This window comes from Oreochromis aureus, linkage group 10, assembly GCF_013358895.1.
Source record: "Oreochromis aureus strain Israel breed Guangdong linkage group 10, ZZ_aureus, whole genome shotgun sequence".
In the NCBI taxonomy this organism is placed as follows: Eukaryota; Metazoa; Chordata; class Actinopteri; order Cichliformes; family Cichlidae; genus Oreochromis; species Oreochromis aureus.
In genome coordinates, this window is record NC_052951.1 from 23,510,356 (window position 1) to 23,530,972 (window position 20,617).

At 36.2% G+C, this 20,617-nt stretch overlaps 2 protein-coding genes across 3 annotated transcripts; both read left to right on the top strand.

Annotated features, from left to right (window-relative positions):
- The first annotated feature begins 1,818 nt into the window (after nt 1-1,818).
- Nucleotides 1,819-12,768, top strand: LOC116315864 (solute carrier family 22 member 5-like). Its single transcript, XM_031734300.2, has 11 exons — nt 1,819-2,097; nt 3,546-3,728; nt 4,287-4,390; nt 5,020-5,174; nt 6,630-6,801; nt 7,162-7,288; nt 7,544-7,644; nt 8,067-8,281; nt 10,958-11,140; nt 11,284-11,419; nt 12,432-12,768. The coding sequence occupies exons 1-11, from the start codon at nt 1,891-1,893 to the stop codon at nt 12,499-12,501; spliced, it is 1,653 nt and encodes a 550-aa protein (XP_031590160.2). The 5' UTR covers nt 1,819-1,890; the 3' UTR covers nt 12,502-12,768.
- A 265-nt stretch (nt 12,769-13,033) lies between these two features.
- LOC116315661 (solute carrier family 22 member 5-like) lies at nt 13,034-20,453 on the top strand. 2 transcript variants are annotated; one of them, XM_039618630.1, is made up of 11 exons: nt 13,034-13,388; nt 16,266-16,448; nt 16,558-16,661; nt 17,318-17,472; nt 17,568-17,739; nt 17,920-18,052; nt 18,260-18,354; nt 18,923-19,137; nt 19,329-19,511; nt 19,669-19,804; nt 20,080-20,453. In XM_039618630.1, the coding sequence occupies exons 1-11, from the start codon at nt 13,182-13,184 to the stop codon at nt 20,147-20,149; spliced, it is 1,653 nt and encodes a 550-aa protein (XP_039474564.1). In that variant the 5' UTR covers nt 13,034-13,181; the 3' UTR covers nt 20,150-20,453. The 2 variants fall into 2 exon arrangements, with proteins under 2 accessions (XP_039474564.1, XP_039474565.1); XM_039618631.1 differs by lacking the exon at nt 13,034-13,388 and adding an exon at nt 14,459-14,508.
- The last annotated feature ends 164 nt before the right edge of the window (nt 20,454-20,617 follow it).

A 20,617-nucleotide genomic window follows, 5' to 3' on the forward strand; every position in this document is an offset into this window, starting at 1 on the left:
ATTATAAAGGGCCTTAGCCCCTATGCTGAGTAACTAAGAAGAAACCTGGCAGGACAGGTTCTGTGTTATTATTGATATTTTAGCTGCACCTACATGACTGTGACATGAAACCAGTGCTTCACCAGACTCTTGTTTCTCACACTTTTGTCTCCTTCAACAACTGCTGCAATGACTGACTGATCCAGCTAAACAAAGAAGAGCATATTGTAAAGTTATAACTGACATTATTAAGCCATTTCATAATGTTAAATATGTTTAATAATGTTAATGATTATTACTTCCATTTTTTTCTTTGTTTAAGCTAGGGCATTATGTCGTTACTATTGAGTATTGCAGGGTATTTGTGTCACTTAAATATGAATATACAGTGTAATGCACACTGTGAAAAGCTAGAGGGGGCAGTTTTCAAATTGACTTCACTAGGTTAGAGAAAATTCTGTTTTTGTTTTCTTTTATTTTTGGTCTTTTCTCAGTCTCATTGGCATGACAGCTTTTTCATTCTTTCCAACCTGCTGTGGAATAATAATGCAACATTAGTTTATATTAACTGTAATGGAGCTACAATATTATGATTTACAAATAGCAGAGAGAACATTTATATTTTACACCTCAGTGAATTTTAGATTAGTAAAAGAAAAGATTTGGACATATTTAGGATTTCTCAGGGATGCCTGCCTGAATTATATTTAAGTCAGTGGCTCAGTCACAATTTTAAGACGTGTGTTTGTGTGTGTTTGTCCTATAGGTGTTAAACGCGCACACAGTTCTCCTTATTATCCTATAGAATAAAGACCGGTTTGTTAGGCAATCTACACCCTGTGTGGCAATAACTTCACCAGGCGCTGCTTTCTGCCCTGCACTGACCCACTCCTCCTACTGCAGCTAAGGCAAAACCATACACCAGCCACAATGATATAGTTATTTATGTATACTCATTGTCCAAATCTCAGTTATATTCTATACAAGTATGTTATTAAATGTGTATGTTCACATATACAGTGAAAAGTTAACTGAAAAAATAAATGTTAGTTAAAGCTTCAAACACAATTGTTAAGACCTTTTTCATGCCAAAGTTTATAACTCAAAAGGTTTGCAAATGTTTGAAATTCTTTGGAATTTTTTGTGATATTACAAAACTGAATAGTCTGATCACATTTGCATTTGGCTTGCAATTTATGTAGCTTGGCTTATTTATCTACATATGTTTTGTTATTAATGACATGAACAAAAGAAAAGAAACAGGAGCCAAAAACTAGATACTCAGTTGTCAGGTGGGTATTTTTTATAATGATGTGCACACAACTTTCACACTCATTAACTTTTAAACTCATCAAACCTGTTTTGTGTTATCTTACATGTAGGTTAACATGTAACACTGATTTGAAGTCTGGTACTCTCATAGTGTCATATATTTAGCACAGTCCAAGAGTCTGTTTAACAAATACATAAGAAAAAGGAGGACTGATATATGAAAGACTGAAATATTTATTTAATATTTTTACAGCTTAGAGCTTATTGATACAGTTATCACATCTATTAGAAATAATCTGTAAAGAAGGAGGCTGTGAAAAAATGGCATGCAATACATATTAAGCTAATGTGTGAATCTCAAAATCGTTTTACACAAATGTGTCATTATGGTAACATTAGTCACTCGTGGAAACACAGCAGCTTGTGAAAGTAACAGTTAAAAAATATATAAATAAAAGTTTAGAAGGTTATTTTGAACAGTACAAAAGAGGTAATAGGAGCCGGGAACCGTGTGTGTTTGGGTGGAGTACATGTAAGCACAGCCTACATACAAGGTGTGGCGTGACTAGGCACAATGCAGTTTCAGGAAGACACAAGAGTCAGCAGCTTACCTCGAAAAAGGGTTATAATTATTTGACTATGAAAGATTATGCTGAAACCATTGGCTTTCTGGGGCAGTGGGGACGTTTCCAGCAAATTGTCTTCTTCTCGCTCGTTGCCACCATCATGCCAAATGGATTTGGTGCTTTCACTCTTGTTTTTCTGACTGATACACCGAGTCATCACTGCCTGGTATCTGGCATCAACCTCACTGAAGACTGGCGTAAAAGTGTCATCCCAATCAGAGTAAGTGACTGCGAGAGCCCCAACTCTGTGAAACAGCACAAAAAGGAAACATTTAAACTACTGATGCAGTTTTTCAGTGAAAAAACATGCTTGGGAGAAATAGAAAACTACTTTATGGAACTAAATGAGTTTTACATCGCTGTACAATCCAGAGAGAAGTTTAAGTAAAAGTTTAAGTGGTTGAAAGTTTAAAAAAAGCTGTGTAAACAATACATTTAACTGAAAACCATTAAATCTTCATGAAATGCAATAAAATATTTAAGAAAGTCATAAATTGGGATAGTAGTCATTGGTATCTGGTTTGTACAGGTGTAGATGTGATTGCCAGTTTGTCTACACAAACTGATATACTTAGATAAACTGAATTGTCTACACATCTGTATGTAAAGGACACTCTCTATATAAATGGCCAGAAAAGTTAGTAATGTATTTCAGTATGCTGGTTTTAAGTTCTGTTATTACCAAGAAGAAGTGTCAGGAACTGTCTGCTCTTTGGGCTGGAGTTTATGTCATAACCTATCACAAGACTGCTATGCAACCAACTAAAATGTGTTGTAGTAAAGTAAGTAAGTAAAATTGTAGTCATATAGTACTGTTCAAGACAACAATCATAAAGTGCTTCACAAATAAATACCAGGGCATTAAAAAATAAAACAGACAAAAAATTAGCCAGACGCAATTCCAAAAAGATGCGTTTTAAGTTGTTTTTTAAAATAGACTACTGAGCCCACAGATCTCAAGCTCAGAGATCCGGGTAGTTGGGTTTTGGTTGGGCCTACGGTGGCCCTGAGAGGCCAAACGGATTGCAACTTAAGAAAACACCAGCAATAAGAAAAACGCTGCAAAAGCACACAAAACACAATGGAAATAGGAAAAAAGAAAACAGAAATAGGAAAAAGCACAAGGGAAGTGTTTCTGGGGAGACAATAACCCGACGGACCAGTTGCAGGAACCCAAAACATAATAGGTGTGTTTTATCATGATTCATATAATAGTGATGACTGATTTTTAGGCTAGTAGTTAGACTAACACACTTACCTCTCATCTTTTCTTTCCTCACAAAACCATAGATCCTCCACTTCTTAGCCTATTTTGGTTCCTGCAGCTGGTCCGTCAGGTTATTGTCTCCCCAGAAACACTTCCCTTGTGCTTTTGGAAATCTGTTTTTTCCTCTTCTTGTTTTCTTTATTCCTATTTCTGTTTTCTTTTTTCCTATTTCTGTTTTTGTTTTTCCTATTTCCGTTGTATTTTGTGTGCTTTCGCAGTGTTTTTGGTATTGCTGGTGTTTTCTTAAGTTGCAGTCCGTTTGGCCTCTCAGGGCCACCGTATGGGCCTATTGTTGCCTCAGTGTTACATAATTTTGTAAACACTATGACATCCTACCGAGTTTGTCTTAAACATCTTAATACTAATAATGATAAAACTGTTTGTATCCTTGTGACTATGAGGAGGTGGATGGGAAACGGGAGCTGAGCAGATGCAGCAGATACAGGTTGGATGTGGTCAGAAATCTCTCTGCTCAGGGATATATTCCTGGCATGGATGTCAACCTTACGGACCTGGAGGAGGAGGGCTGTGTAGATGGGTGGAGCTATAGCAAAGACATCTATGAATCCACTATAGTTTCTGAGGTATGGTCAAATCCTTCTTCTACATCGACGTATTTTTCATGTACTATTTTTTAGCAGCATTGGCTGTTTTTTATTGATGTTGCAGATATATCATTAACTCCTTAGTCTATGTGACTCCTTTCCTCCTACCTTATCCAAGGCAGGGGATTTCAGCCCATCCATTTGTTCAACAGTTAGGACAGAACACACCTGTGAACATACAGTAGCTGCAGTCAGTCAGTATAGGAACGTGATATAAATTCCTGTGGAAAAATCTTTCTGTACTGAGTGTTGTTAATGTGAAGTTATCAACATGGCTTATTTCTCATTATCTTGTTGTAATCTTGTTGATCTTTGAGTCAAAGCAAATTCATTATGTCTTCAACATTATTTTGTCAGTGCTTAAAGTTCAAGGTGCTCTATGGGGATTTAGTTTCTCCACACCCTTTTTCTTTCTACTTGGAGTGAAAAGACATTTGAATACAGCGAGCAACAGTCAGCACATATCACACTAACTTTAACGTGGTTATTTATTTTGCACATATTCAATCTTTCAACTGTTAATATCTAATTTTCCAGTTTGACTTGGTGTGCAGTAACCAATGGAAGCAGCCGCTCACATCCACTGTTTTCTTCGTGGGAGTGCTCCTTGGATCATTCTTTTCAGGCCAGCTGTCAGACAGGTACTGACATGAGATTCATGTGAAAGAGACCAAACACCACACCATTCTTTAAAGGTCATTATACAACTGAAAGGCTTCAGTGTTTCGATATTAAGATTGTCTTTATTGTAAAAAGAAATAAAAAATTAAAATCATTTAAAAAAGATCATGTTACAGTATACGCTTATAATAGTCAATAATGTAAAAGACATGTATTATGCTGTTGTTGACAGCTTTTATTAAGCTTTGTAATACTTTTAAGATGTTTCTCTCGCTGAAAATGCTACATCCAGACAAACTTTTCTGCGATTTTCATTTATGATGGAGTTGTATTTTTACCAGTATAGTATAGTATTTTTACCAGTAATAAGAAATAGAGTACAGTGGTAGAACACAGTTATTATTTTTAGATATTTACTTATTTATTTTCAATTTGTGCTCCTTCTACCCCGCAATATTTTGAATACCGTTAGGTCCATCATTTCTGGGACAATGCACTTATTTTGTTATTTTGTCTGTGTACAGCACCACCCTGGATTATACATTTTTAAAAGTCCAGATTTTTAGATGCAATTCACACAATTGTATAGAAAATACAACACTTTTTATTCATGTATATGTTTACTAATGTATTTATCTTCTCTGTCTAGATATGGCAGAAAACCTGTTCTTTTTGCAGCTTTGGCACTACAGACAGTTTTCACCTTTGCTCAAGTCTTTTCTGGTTCATGGATTATGTTCCTCATCATCCTCTTCATCAACGGTTTGGGACAGATGTCCAACTTTGTGGCTGCTCTTGTGCTGGGTAGGATAGAACATTTATTTAGCTATGATGCAAAACTAAGGGCCAGATTTATAAGAGGGTGTCATGGTCCTGTGTCAGTGCCCCAGTGTTTTTGAGTTTTGTGCTTTTAGTTTTTGGTTTCTTGCTCACTCTAGCTCCTTAGCCCTTTAGCATTTCTTGAGTTCTAGTTTTAGGTTTTGTTATGTGGCTTCTCTGTGTTCTGTGTTTCCTGTTTTACTTTGAAGGTGCGAGTCTCTTGTCTTGTTATGTTAATTCGGATCAGCTGTGCCTCCCTCCTGTTTGCCATCCCTTGTTCCCTTTGTGTGTGTATTTATAGTGTGGGGTTGTCTTTGCTCACTGTCGGACCATCTGTGTTACTTGGTGTATCTCTGCGGCTCCCTGCTCATCATCCCATGTAGTTATGGTTTCAGGCTAGTTTTGGTAGCTCCCCATTCTGCATTTCCTGTTTTTTGCCACTCCTGTAAATAAAGCTCACTTGCATCTCAGCCTGTACCTGCATCTTGGGTCCTTACTCTCACACACCACACGACTGCTGCCGCCGCCGTGACAGTGGGGTAAATTGTAATGACACCACAATCCTAAAAGGGCCAATGGGAGCGTCAGGTTCTACTGCTGATCTACAAACATCATGCCAATTGATAAATGATGGAGTTTGAAAGATGCATTTTGATGCAATCTAACACAAGGAGCATAAACTAGGGAGCCAAGAATAGAAAACACCAGAGGAATGTCTAAGTGCAGGTTTTACACGTTTGCTTTGTACAGCAAAAAGAGCAGCAGATGTTTGGATATAAGTGCAAAATTAGTAGAAACTGAAGTCAGGTGACAGCTCAAATGGAGTGAAGGAGTCATTCAGAAGACAGCTGCTTTATTCCAGATCATTCTGCTGTAACTCTCACAGCTACCTGTCAGATGTCACATCACTCACATACTTCTGAGCAGCTTGTGCAGCCTCTATGCTTTTATTCAGTTTCTTAATGCACACTGTGTGCGTTTAGTCTGTGTGCCTTATATACCCAATGGCAAAGTGCATTTAATTCTCACAAAAATCACTCTAAAAACACCTTTTGACAAGTCTTTACTGGCAAGGCCCTGCTGCCTCTGGCACTTTCACTCTCTCCAGGGGTCTCAGCATACTTTTACATTAAAAAACAGGCAGTGATTGGCAAATTTGCTGCAGATGCATGAACACTGTCAGTGGACACTGCTTTTAGAAGCACTCTGTCCCACGTGTCCCTTTGCAGCTGAGCCACAAACCACACCTCACTGCCATAAACAAATTCAGATGTTAAAAAAAAATACATGAAAGCTTATTTATTGTGGTGTGGCACTCTGCATTGTGTTGATAACATACAAACAGAGTTTTTTGTGCAATCTTTAGTTTGTTTCCTTTTTTTGTTTTGTTTTTCGGAACACATATATTTTTATTCATCATTACCCCCTCTTTTTTTGCAGGTTCTGAGGTCTTAACTGGCAAAGTGCGTGTCCTTTACTCATCTTTGGGCACATGTCTAGGCTTTGCTATTGGATACATGATACTTCCACTCTTAGCATATTTTTTAAGGGACTGGAAATCACTGTCATTGGCTTTATCTTTGCCTTGTGTGGCCTACATCCCCTTTTGGTGGTAGGTGGCACTCATTCTAGCATATCTATCTGTCTACATATATCTGTATATAGCATTCCCTGTAGGAACTGAATCAAATGTAATGACTTGCTTGAAACTGTGGTGGACATTAGCAGATGAAGTCAGGGGGGAGTTTCCATAGACTGTGACATACACAGATGATATTGTTATCTAAAGACAGAGTACAGTGGAGGAAGATGATCCTCTGTCACAACCCCTAAAGGGAGCAGCTGAAAGAAAAAGAAGAAACTGTTCCCAATAACAAGTTTATTGACTTTATTTCACTGTCTTTTTTGCTTTGTCTCCAAAATCCCTCTGATCAAGTCTGCATCCTTTTGTTTGTGTTAAATATTAAGCCAGGCTTATGCCAGAGTCTCCCCGGTGGTTGCTTTCTCAAGGCAGAGTTGAGGAAGCCGAGGCCATTATAAGAACTGCTGCTAAGTGGAACAAAGTTCAAGCTCCGAGGATCATCTTTGAAGATTGTGGTGTAAGTAAACTTTCACTTACACATTACTGGATTAATCCAAGATGCAGAACACAGTTGTTATCATTTGAAACAAGTTCAAGTTTTACAAATAAATACATAAATAAAAATTACAAATATTTTTTTATATTTGACATTTGACTGATATTATTAGTATAAAAATGCATGAAAAAAGAGAAATCTTAAACATTTTTGTGTTTTAATATTTTTTGAAAAAGCCCTGCTCACACAGTCAAACTAATTTTATGAGTCTTCCAGACAGAAAAGATGCAGACACACTCAAAGGAGCATTACAATGTCTTTGACCTGCTGAGGCAGAGCAGCATCAGAGCCACAACACTCATCCTCTGCTTTGTGTTGTGAGTAAACAGTTTCCGTTTTCCATAAACGTTTTTGTGACATTTCACTAGTGTCACTAATACAGCAGTGAAGACAGTGTGGCACATAGCGGCTTAATGAGACATCCTCAGATAGAGAAAATAATGAAACAACAAGAAAATTACCAAACAATGAATTTGCCGGATTCCTCATGGAAATCAAAAGCAGATTTAGCAGATAAACAGCTAAAAATGACCTGTCTCTTAACTAAAAATGATTTTTTACTAAAAGAAAATTCATTTTTCTTTTGTTTTTTCATGTATTTGTGTTTGCCATGATATAAGATCTGCGATAGAAAAAACAATCACGATTTGCATTTGAAAAAAATGAATGCATGCAGAAAAATCTTGGGAAAGTTCACTTAGATGAAAAAAACGTTTTCATTTCCCTTTGATTTTCCCAGGTTCACTATGATTGTTGGCTACTATAGCCTGTCTTTCAATACAGCACAACTCCATGAAAACCCCTACATCAGTTGCTTCATCTCAGCAGTTGTAGAGATTCCAGCATATATTTCCAGCTGGTTGGCTCTGCTATACCTTCCACGACGGCTGTCTGTGATCCTTACGTTGGTCTTTGGAGCGGTGCCACTCTACCTGATTCAACTTGTTCCAGACGGTAAAATTTCTTAAAAGCAAGCTGCAAGAATTCACATTAGAACAATCGATCAGTCATATATAAGTTACTTATTGCTTAAAGTGTCCATACTATAATTTTGGGGTTCTTCCTTTTCCTTTGATGTGTGATACACACTACTGTGATTTTTTTTCTATAATGTCATTCCAAGGAGCCAGACTTTCTTGTTGTTTATTTGTATTTTGTCTTGGTCTTCTAAATTTCAGTCCAGTCCTTGTACGTGTCCATTTTAGGGAAAAAATGTTGTTAAGCCACTGTTAAGCACTGATTTATGAATCATTCAAGCATAACAAGGCAGCTAGCTCAAGGCATGAACCACTGTCGTGTCTACCTATAACTCACAACAAAGATCCAGTTCTAATGTATTGCTTTAGGCATTTGTTACTAGAAGCCTGCCATTAAACACATAATTTGTTCTCATTTCTTCAGTGGAATCTATAAAAATGTCAAAGATAACAGTTTGACAAGGATGAAATTATATTTTTACAACAACAAGGTGCAAAGAGTGATGTTAGCTGAAAATGCAGCATAAGCTGGCATGGTGTGCAATGTATAGCTGTCAAAAAAACATTCCTAAGGAAGGTAAATAAATAAAATGAATAAAAAAGGCTGAGATATACCAAAATCCTCAAGAACTGGAACAAAAATAATTTGTAAAACTTTTGGTTTAAAAGTACCTATTATCTGAATGACAACAGCTTCAACTTTTAGCACGCCAATATAGTAAAAACATACCTATATAGAAAAACACGCAACGGCGAACATTCAGTCATGGATTGGCCTCCTAACAGCCTGGGCCTCAACATTATTGAGACATTATTAAGACAATCCCAGACCGTTTGTCTGGGATTGTCTTGACAGAGAACTGAACAAAAGGCAGGCAACAGACAAAGATGTGCTTTTGAATATCTGGAACCAAATATTGACTTTAAGCTTCTTTGTACTATACAAAGAAACCTATATTTCCATATGGGTTTTGTTACGGGTTCGAAATTGAGGACGAGAGTAAAACAATGATGGTCCAGAAGAGGTCATTCAAACAATTGATTTTAATGAATGCACGCAGCGTGGAGAGGTGCAAACTGCAAAACAGTTGTACATCTCTACCCAAAATACACTCTAGATTGCTTTTATAACATCAGGGTATTGTAACGCCCCTTCTTGCGTTTACAAGCACATAATTTGCATGTACAGAACATTCATGTATTTTAAGAATTAAATGCAACATAGAGGTTCCTCCTTGTGGCATACTCTTCCGAATATAGTGATGACCTAAGGCCTTTGAGGTCACCATGGACTGGACATCCTTCCGTCACCTGTAACTAAGCAAACTCAAATACCACAAGAAGCTGAATACATTCAGGCCTTTGCTCAGCTACTATTTTACTATATCAATATACTCAGCATATGAGTTATGATATATATATATTTAACTCAATCATTTTAAAGTAGTTATAACTGCACCTGTAATAAAAATGTTAATATTTGATTATAATAACCCCTATAATATAAATTATAACATAATGCCAGCAGCTTCAATAAACACTTTGATGAAATGATAATTAATGCAATGATAAGATGATGGTTATGTAAAATAATCCCTATAATTCTACAGTTTGCACATATTCTAATAAATCACTGCACCTGTTTCCCATCTTCCAGGCAACATCTAGAGAAAAAGAGGACCAAAAGTCCCAAAAAATTATTTTTGGAAAACACTGTAGCTATGTTGCACATAAAAGTTCTTCCAATAAAGCCTCTGGCAAAGACAGATATTCTTTCATACATATAAAACGTTGCCCCTTTCTTTGCCCAAGATAACTCATCTATCATCAGTTATCTGCTGCTCTATTTGATGCAGCGACATTGTGTCTGCAGAGCAGCTGTTTGGCAACATTTTCTACAAAGAACAAGAAATTGACTCAATCCAGATGCAAACAGCTGCCTTAGAGTCTGATAATATTTTCGCATTAGACCCACTTCTGCTAACTCTAAAATGTCTCAAAGCATTACAAAAGTTTAGGATTACTTTTTTTTTTTTCATGTAATGTACCCGTGGAAAAAGGTAGCTTCCTGTATCTTTAGTTCTAGCATTGTCCATGGCTGTTGTTGTTTACATTAGCACTAGTACTGACTGGGGGCTGACTTGTATAGTATCTATAGGCCCAGAGAATGCATGAATGCATTTCTTTCAGACTTTCTGCTGGAATCCACAGTCTCTTCTGGTTCATTATGTATCAGAAAACTACAGGTGTATGTTAAGGGAAGATAGCTTTCAGGAGACTATGCCAAAGCTGCCTTTGATCAGCTGACACTCACATGAGTCAGGCTTTTCTGGAGGTGGGGCCCTTAAAGGAACAGAGGTTGAAAAAGGACGAAAAAAACCCCCAAAGCATCAGTGTGCATTGTGTGAAATGTGATGCGTTATTTAACATTATAGCATGTGAACCAACAAAAGTATGAACATGTAAATGATCATAATAGAGGAATAGAATTTGTTTTTGTGATTTTTTTCATGTTACTAGGCAGGAAGTGACTACATGACAGGTATATGCAGGATTATCATCTTATATAAAACAAGTTTCACATACTTGATTAGAGTTTTGTCTCTTACTGTTTACTTATATCCACAAACTAAACAAATGTATTATTCTTTAGATCTATCAAATCTGTCTCTTGTACTGGAAATGCTGGGTAAGTATTCAATCACGACTGGTTCCTCCCTGATGTTCGCCTACACCGCAGAGCTTTACCCAACAGTGCTCAGAAACACAGCAACGGGGATAAGCAATACTGTTTCCAGAATTGGAAGTTGCATTGCCCCTTTATTGTTAAGTCTGGGTGAGTGCACTGATTAATATTCATTTTTAATCATTTGCTGTTTTCTGCCTGAGCATTTTACATCATTTGATTAAATTTGTATATTTTATGCACACTCATAAAGGAGTTTTCTCTCATCCTAACTTCCCCCTCTGTGTCTTCAGGTATGTATTATAAGTATCTACCTCATATTATATTGGGGACTCTGGCTGTTGTGGCTGCCTTTGCGGCTCTTTTCCTTCCGGAGAGTTTTAAGAAACCTCTTCCTGAAACTATTGAACAAATGCACAGACGAGAAAGGTAAGCTACTTTCATTCATAGTTCATTTTACTAAAAACAAGTTAAAATAACTTAAAAATAAGTTCCCAGTTAAAAGCAATTGTAATTTTACATTCTTATACAGCAAGTTCTTTAAACATGGTACACAGTATGCAGAAAAGTATGTTGTCAGGCAAGTATTTGTCATTTAGACAGTCATTGAAAGTAACTGAGTAGAAGCATGTTCATGGCGTAGATCATCTGATTAGATTTTAGCGCACCTATTATCTGCATGTATTTGCTTACTGATGGAAAAATACTAGTTTCCAAGGAATTGTGGAAACACCTTTGAAATTTGGTCAGGTTTAGAATGACCCTTTTGGAAAAATACAGTAACTATTTCAATAAACATACAAAGCCAGATTGTAATATTGACATCCTGGGTACGATTTCATAGGATTGATGAGGCCATTTCCCACAGTCTTGGGTCTACAAATCCCTCCCTCTGATGATTTTTTCTTATTTTTTTTTCTTATGTTTTTTAATCTCCGTTGGGGACAACTACATACTTAACTACAAAGTACATACTTTGTTAGTTTACTTTTAATAACAATATTTGTAGCGGTACGCTACAGACTCAAAACTGCAAACAGTTATTACCAGAATCTGCAGCTCTTCTTTTATTCCAGTTTCAGTCTGACTCTAAATGTATCATTATGTTCTCTATAACTAAATGTTGGGTATGTAAATAGAAAAATCTTTGACTTAAGAGGTGAGATTGCTGTTTATTTCCAAGTGAACTTGGCTGCCACCAAGTGGCCAAATGTTTTTTTGCAGATTGAATGAAAGCCCTTACCCAACTACAAAAAATAAGTGTTAAGGCAGGTTACATCTTATAAGAACAAGTTCCTGATTATAATCACAGACCTCTCCCTTCTTTTGGTTTGTCTTCAGTTTTAAAATAGCAAAAAGACATGTGCATCGTAGTATTGTGCTGATAATGAAGGTTATCGCGGAAAATAAAACTCGTCTTTGTCTTTCCTCTTTAAAACAGGATGGAGTGCCCATGTCTTACTAGAAGTATGACCCCTGTACCCGTGGTACCACTGGACAGTCCACTATGATTATTTGTGTGTCCTGGTCTAGACAGATGTTGTTATTGTTTACAGTCCTTTATATTTAAGTTTTGTTTGGCTTCGTTGTCTGTTAAATTACTGAAAGCTGTATTATATATAAAAAGTCTCATAACAAAGATAGACCAATAATTTTCATTTTTTGTTTCATTTTGATATTTTTAATAAAACAATTTACAGTGTTTTTTACATCAATTTGCAAATGTTCATTTGATACTTAAAGTTACAAATACCTCATTTAACCCACATTAAACTACATGATCGCATTAAGCTTGTTTGTGCATTTTTTTACTACGTCAGCTAGATATGATATTCTTCACACACCCATAAATCCTCAATAGAGGGTTAATAATAAATGCTGTCTTGCACAAGTTGGAAGTTTTCCCATATTTCTTGGAAACCTATTATGCAAGTGACGGTCAAAGATCATCTTTCACCATCTGAGCATTTTGTTATTGCCTTTGTAATCTATAACCCAGTGATGACTATCAAAAGTCAAATTTGGAGTTGATACCTTTAAGAATGCACACAACGTAAAAGCTCTGCAGAGTTTCTGGAGTCTTCACTTTCAGAGTATTACTTATTTATTTATGCAACTTTTGCTTTGAAGAGTATTTTTTTACTTTTTTTACTTTTTATTTAAGTGATTTAAAAGACAGAAATCTGAGAGTATGCAGGATTATGATGAAGTCACAGCATTTCTTGGTCATTGGGGACATTTCCAGCAAAGTGTTTTCTTCCTACTTTGTGCCAGCGTGCTGCCAAATGGATTTGGTGCTTTTTCCCTCATCTTCCTTACTGACATTCCCAGTCACCACTGCCTGGTTCCTGATATTAACTTGACAGAAAACTGGCACCAAGCTATCATTCCAATGGAGGTAAAGAAGTTTATTCATTAAAAGAAACAAGAAGAGCTGCATGTAATCTTGACAACACCAATACAGATAAGTTGTGTCAGTGTTGCAATCAAATCCTCTAAATCTAATATTTTTCTTCAAAGGTATTTAATGTATTTAGTCTGAAATGTCAGTATGAAATTTGAGTTGTGAAGTACATAACCACAAGACAAAGAAAACCTTCACATAAAGCAAAATTTAGCTGAAAGAGAAATAGTATTTTCACTCTGCAGCTATGATACACAAACTAGAACATCATTATAAAAGTCTGGCATGTGCAAGATGACTTCTAGACAAGGCGTTCTGCAACTAAGTCGTTTTGACAGATGAGTCATGGTAACAAAATTTATATTTGAAAATATGAATCATTTAAGGTGGGCCGAAATCTGCTTTGGATTTGTGTGACAGTCAGTGGCAAAGGAAACGCTGCATGGTTGGAAGGAATGATCGTTCCCACTAAAAGTCTGTGAATGTCACTCAGTCAGTCAGCCAGCACAGCATAAATGAAAGCTACATTTGAAATAGCTTCCATCTTTAGAAACAAAGTTAGTCAAATCCAATACCAGCCCAATACCAACACTTTAAAAGGCATATACAGTAACACACAATTATATATTATTTATATTCACATTCAGACCAATTTAGTGGGCAGGACAGTTAAAGCGAATTCACAATTACCTGTAATTACCTACTTTTTTTCTAAAGACAACATGTATGTTTGAGTTATATGTTAATGTTGGAGGATGTGCAAATGTTTAAATGTGTCCGTCTGAAATTTAATTTTTTAATGATCATATTTGCAGCTTTGTAGATGTATTTTCTAGAGATGGAACATCAGATATTACATATCGGTATTGGTCCGATACTGACCTAAATTACTGGATCGGATATCGGAGAGAAATAAAAAAAAATGTAATCCGATCCATTAAATATCAAAAAAGCACCTCACAAAACTTGCGACACGGCGTAACTCGGCTCATAACCGTAGCACGTCGGAGCAGTGTGCTCACGTGATAGAGTCGCTGTGTGTATTTGTAGCCTCGCTACCAAACCAGCATTTCATCTCCGAGGAAGTTATCCCAGAGAGAAGTAAAGCAAGTGTGTAAGTTCATCTCTGAATGTTTGTAAAGCAATCCCACGTTAAGCTTAACAACCGATATATGGAGCGACTGCCTCTCTCTCTCTCTCCCTCTCCTGCCGCTACTTCATGAAACTGATCAATGATCAGCTGATCGGCTTTTCTGTCGCGAGTCCCATCTCTCTTGTTTGTTTTTGGCCCACTTTGCACCAGAAAGAGGAAACCAGCAGCTGAACAACAGCAGCACGTTTAAGCTTGATAAGCTGTTGTTAGAATTTATTTAATATTACTTTCTAAACCAGGATCCTTTTCTACGTAGCTGACCGCTGGTACCTGTGCAGGGGCGGATCTAGCAAAGTTTAGCCAGGGGGGCAGGTAGGGCATTAACAGGGAAAAGGGGGCACAGAGACATACTTTTCTTTCTTATTCTCATTTAAAATGTCTAGCTTTTAATAAATAATTATCTGAATCTTACACCCAAAGTTTTAATCTGATGTAAAATGTATAGAAGTCCATTACTGTATATAGTAACTATTAAGTCTAATATACCCTAGTAAGCTAGTACTTTTTCCTTTGGGAAGGTACCATCTGTGCAGTCTGCAATTCTGTTGAAGAAAGATGTTGAATCTATTTAATTATTCTTGAAAAATAATTTAATTCTGTGCATTTTTTTTCACACTGCATCAAATAAAAGTTGATTACGTCGATTAAGCATCATGAGGTGGAGGGTGGGGGGTGGTTCCCTATTTTTTTTTGCTGGGAGTTTGCAACCCTATTAGGTTGCTTAATATTTCTGCTAAGTACTCTTTAAAATACCAGAATAGGGAGGATGATGCAGGTTTAAGTTTATTAGATTGATCAGTGTTGCTGAACTATGAAATATTTTGGGCGCAATGTATTTTTTTTTACATACAGGTATAACAGAATAGCTTTAGTGTTGTTGTTTATTTAAACTTGAGTATGAACTTATACAAAATGCAGCAAGATATTAAAAACAGTTTTATTGATTAAAAAACACACTATATCGGATTCATGTCGGTATCGGCAGATATCCAAATTTATGATATCGGTATCGGTATCGGACATAAAAAAGTGGTTATCGTGCCATCTCTAGTATTTTCTTTGCATTCTGCAAAGCCAACTTTAGCTTTAAGCTCAATAAAGTAGAATGGCCATATTTTATGATAGGGTATATATTTATATGTGTGTGAAGGGTTATTATGAGCACTACGCCATCAAAATACGGTCATGGTTTTGGGTTTTATGTTTTTGTACTTTGCATTCTTGTTTATTTTTAACCATTCTTTATTTTAGCTCTAGTTTTGAATTGTGTTGTTTAGAGTTTTTACAGCTTTTAAGATTATCTTTACAATAGTAATGCCTCTGTGTCTAATCTTTAGTTGTTGAAACTTTGTGATCTGGTTTCTATTGGTTTTTGAATTGTATTGTGATCGCTTGTGTTTTACTTTGATCTGATCTGTGCCCGTCTTTGTTACGTTCCCCGCTAGGTTACTTCCTGTTTTATTTTGAAAGTATTTTGTTTCTTGTTTAGTTTAGTTTGATTTCCTCTTTTGTCAATAACCTAATATTTCAGTATTTCTTGGTTGGTTTGTTTCTGCATGTTTGTTTGTTTTGTTGTTGTTGTTGTTGTTGTTGCAGTTATTTTAGATTTGTTTTTCTTTATCTTTATAGAGGGTAGTATTTCTTTTATAATATGGTATTCAACACAAAGACAATTTCACAGAAAAGTAAATAAATTAATGTATTTATTTAACTGCAAGATGGTGAATGGGAAGCTGGAGCTGAGCAGATGTCGGAGATACAGGCTGGATGTGGTCAGAAATCTTTCAGCTCAGGGATATATTCCAGGCCAGGATGTTAATCTCACTAACCTGGAGCAAGAGGGGTGTGTTGATGGGTGGAGCTACAGCAAAGACATCTATAAATCCACTATAGTCTCTGAGGTAAGTGTGTAATACAGAAGATATTTGAACCATGAAAAAATAAGTTGTCCAAGCATAAACAGCACCTGAAGTCTTTGTATTTTCAATTTTTTATGCACGGACATTTCAGTTTGACCTGGTATGCAGCGAAGAGTGGAAGCAGCCGTTTACTTCCACAGTTTACTTCATGGGAGTTTTAGTTGGATCCTTTTTTTCAGGACAGTTGTCAGATAGGTAAAAATACTTTTTTCCCCTTTTAAGCAGCACAAACTGTATATTGATCTTTTAAATTCTTTCTGGCAATCATTGCATATTAATACTTTATAATATGGCCTCCTGTAATTAGACTGAATTTCAATTTATTTTATTTGAAATTATAATGTACTTATATTTACCTACAAATACTTAGGTTAGGTACACTAGAATAAATACAAGTACAATTCTTACACAAAACAGTAATAAGTAATTCTAAGTAATGTAATTTTACAAAATACAATGTAATTTTGTGGAAAAACAAGCAATATTTATTTGTTATTTATGTCTTAATTCTTTTTTTCCTGACTGTAAGTCAATGTAATTCTTTAAAAATATATATTTTTTAATATTTTAATTCTTATAATTTCAAATAAAATGTGTTTAAATTCCATTTAATTAAAGGTGAATTACACTCTTACAGTAGTTTTTATCGTATTATAAAGTGTTTTTATTTCTACAATTGCTTTGTTTAGCATGTAATAAAAGTCGTCATTACATTATGTAACTTCTTTATTGCTGAGTATTATATTGCTATTACCACTAAACACACAAATATACTTTATAATAAATATTTTATGATAAGCAGTATGTCTTATTTGTTTTTTCTTATTTCATCTTTTGACTTTTCGCTGTAGATTTGGAAGAAAGCCAGTTCTCTTTCTGACCATGGCACTTCAGACTCTTTTCACTTTTGTTCAAATCTTCTCATCATCTTGGACAGTGTTCTGCATCCTCCTGTTCATCAGCGGTTTGGGACAAATCTCTAACTATGTTTCTGCTTTTGTGCTCGGTAAAGGCATATTTTTTGTTCTTTGGTTACTGCAGCAATGCATCCATTAACCTCCATTACCTCAAAAGTTCTGTTGATATTCTCTTTGTGTGCAGGCACTGAAATCTTCACTGGTAATGTGCGCGTCCTTTTCTCATCCATGGGTGTTTGTCTTGCCTTTGCCTTTGGCTTTATGATGCTTCCTCTCTTTGCCTACTTTTTAAGGGACTGGACATCTCTCCTGTTAGGTATATCTCTCCCTGGCCTTCTCTACCTTCCTCTCTGGTGGTAGGTTGTTCTTGAAAAAAATATAGCTGCATTCCTGTTAAGTTTATCTTCCCATGAATTCATTATAGAGTATATAACCTCTGGCCAAGAGTCAAAGAGAGTAATAGGCAATACTATAACTTCTGTTCCACCTGATCCAGGCTAAATCTTTTGGTTTCTTTGTGTTGAATACTGATGCAGGTTTATTCCAGAGTCTCCTCGGTGGCTGCTTTCACAGGGAAGAGTGGAGGAGGCAGAGAACATAGTGAAATATGCTGCCAAGAAGAACAAAGTAGAGGCTCCACAGGCCATCTTTGATGATTACGATTCACCAGTAAGTTGGCTTTGAATTAAATCATTCAGGCACGTAAAGAGAATCTGTGGAAGACACATAAATGTCTCTCAAACTACACATGACAATACCCAAATGATCAGAAATATAACTGTTACCAAAAAAGGATCGAACCCTGGAGGAACAGATATTACCGTATGCTCAGAGTCCAGAGTACAGCTGCTGAGACTGGGATTTTGTATCTTTTAGGCAGATAAGACTCAGGCTAATGAACATCACAGTATCTTCAGCCTGCTAAGGACTGCAAACATCAGAAACACATTGATCATTCTTTGCCTTGTGTGGTGAGTAGTAATTCAAAGCACTTATATTTTGGGGATGAATAGAATATCCTATGTTTATCTGAATTCCCATGAATGATGAGAGAACAGGAAAAAAGCCAGTTTAGTTTAGAAGAGCAGTGTTTTGCTCTAAGCCATATTTTTTCACATTATATTTTTACAAGCACTTGAAGCACCATCACCCACTGCAGGCCCACAATCACCAGAGAGCTGGCTGCACTGGTCTTGCAGACACATAATTCCTGCTGGTTTGGCACTCAGTGAACACAACTAGCAGTGTTCACTGGTGACAAGCCTTTGAAGGTCCTTTTCAATGCAATCCCAATAGTCTCCCAGAAAAGCTCCTTACTGGTAAGTCACTGGGAAGAGTTAGAGTGTAATGCATTGTAACGTAACACATTACAGAGATGCAATTATTTATTTTGGTAATGAGAAGTGCAGTAGTAATATGATTAATAACAAAAACCTCATCTTTCAATTGCATGAATAGATAATATAAATGCACTACTGCTTATTCCAAGCAGATTCCTTTTCAGATTGCTACCATGTTTTATTTGACATATGTTTCCAGGTTCACTCTAAGTACTGGCTACTTTGGCTTATCTCTAAATACATCTCGACTCCATGCCGATCCGTTTATCAGCTGTTTCATCTCAGCAGCCGTGGAGGTTCCAGCGTACATTACCAGCTGGCTGGCTTTGCAATACCTTCCACGACGACTTGCTGTCATAAGCATCTTGCTCCTTGGAGGAGTATCACTGTATTTCATTCAACTTGTGCCTCATGGTAAGCAGAAAAAATGCACCATATTGTGTCCATGGGAGTGTCAGAGGTTTTATTTATTTATTTATTTACTTATTTATTTATATGGCTGAGGTTTTTCAGGCATATCTTATCTCAATTACCGACACTAGAAGTAGGTACTGAAGCAAATTAGTATACAGCCTTATGCAAATCTTTTTTTTTTTTCCCTTCAGGTCTATCATATCTGTCTATTACTCTAGAGATGGTGGGCAAATTTGGTATTACCACCGGTACTGCCCTGATGTTTGTATATACAGCAGAGCTGTTCCCAACAGTACTCAGGAATACTGCAACAGGAATGTGTACTACTGCATCCAGAGTGGGAAGCTGTATTGCACCATTTTTGTTAAAGCTGAGTGAGTGAAGGAATGTTTCTCAAATCTTCATAAATAAGCATTTTATCAAGTATATCTAGTGGTCTGTATAGACTCCAAATTCCCACACTACATTACATTGCATAAACACAAGACCAAGGCCTTTCATCAATCCTAATTGCTCCTTGTCTTTGTGCAGGTCAGTACTTTAAATATCTGCCTTATATTACACTGGGGAGTCTTGCTGTTGTGTCTGCCTTCGCTACTGTGTTCCTACCAGAGAGTTTCGGACGGCCTTTGCCTCAAACTATTGAACAGATTCATAAAAGAGAAAGGTGAGATCAGTTGGAAGAACATATGTAATATTTATTGAATGTGAAACTTGTCATAAAATCTTGTTTGTTTCCAAAGACCTCAGACGTAGGTCTCAGACTTGTGATAACGTGATAACGTAGTCACTGTGCAACTACAAAAATTGACTCTTAATTTAAGTGTTTTAAAAGCACCAAAATGACAATAACTAATTTGGCAGTAAACACAAAGATGGTGACACTTCACGTCCTTCCTGCAAAAACAAAACTGTGTTTTCTTTGTCTTTTGTCCCTGACAGAATGAAATGTCCCTTCATTACTAGAAAAGGACAATCAAAACACGTGAAGATTTTTGAAAGTCGACTATGATTTTTTCCAACACCGATGAGTCACGAATATATTGTTTTACTTCTTGTGTCTCACTGCTACGTTTTGCTGTTCTTTGCATTGGAGTCAGTAATAACATGGTAATAAAGGTGAAGTAATTGAATTAATTACAAAATTTTAATCCAGATGATGTTGTTTTAACAGTGTGTATGACTGAAGGTAAATTTAATGTAACCAATATTGTTGGAGCAGCAGCTTGAATGTCCTTGTTCGTTAGCAGAACAGGCTGCCAGCAATTTTTCTATATAATTTGGTTAATCTTGAAGAATAAAGCATTATTTTATTACATGTTTGTATTTGTTTAATATGCAATATTTTCAATAGGACACGTTTGACAAACTCATAATTACTTAATGAAAAATTTTCTGTAACGTTACTTAATTGTACATATTTTTCATCTAACTGTAACTGAAGTCATAATTTATGAAGAATTAGTGAATTTGTTGTTGT

Excerpts from the sequence above, each read along its gene's own strand:
- LOC116315864 (XM_031734300.2), top strand. The coding sequence starts at position 1,891 with ATGAAAGATTATGCTGAAACCATTGGCTTTCTGGGGCAGTGGGGACGT. Across the intron at positions 4,391-5,019 it reads TCAGGCCAGCTGTCAGACAG|ATATGGCAGAAAACCTGTTC; the intron begins GTACTGACATGA and ends TTCTCTGTCTAG. Across the intron at positions 8,282-10,957 it reads GATTCAACTTGTTCCAGACG|ATCTATCAAATCTGTCTCTT; the intron begins GTAAAATTTCTT and ends ATTATTCTTTAG.
- LOC116315661 (XM_039618630.1), top strand. The coding sequence starts at position 13,182 with ATGCAGGATTATGATGAAGTCACAGCATTTCTTGGTCATTGGGGACAT. Across the intron at positions 17,473-17,567 it reads TGTTTCTGCTTTTGTGCTCG|GCACTGAAATCTTCACTGGT; the intron begins GTAAAGGCATAT and ends CTTTGTGTGCAG. Across the intron at positions 19,138-19,328 it reads CATTCAACTTGTGCCTCATG|GTCTATCATATCTGTCTATT; the intron begins GTAAGCAGAAAA and ends TTTTCCCTTCAG.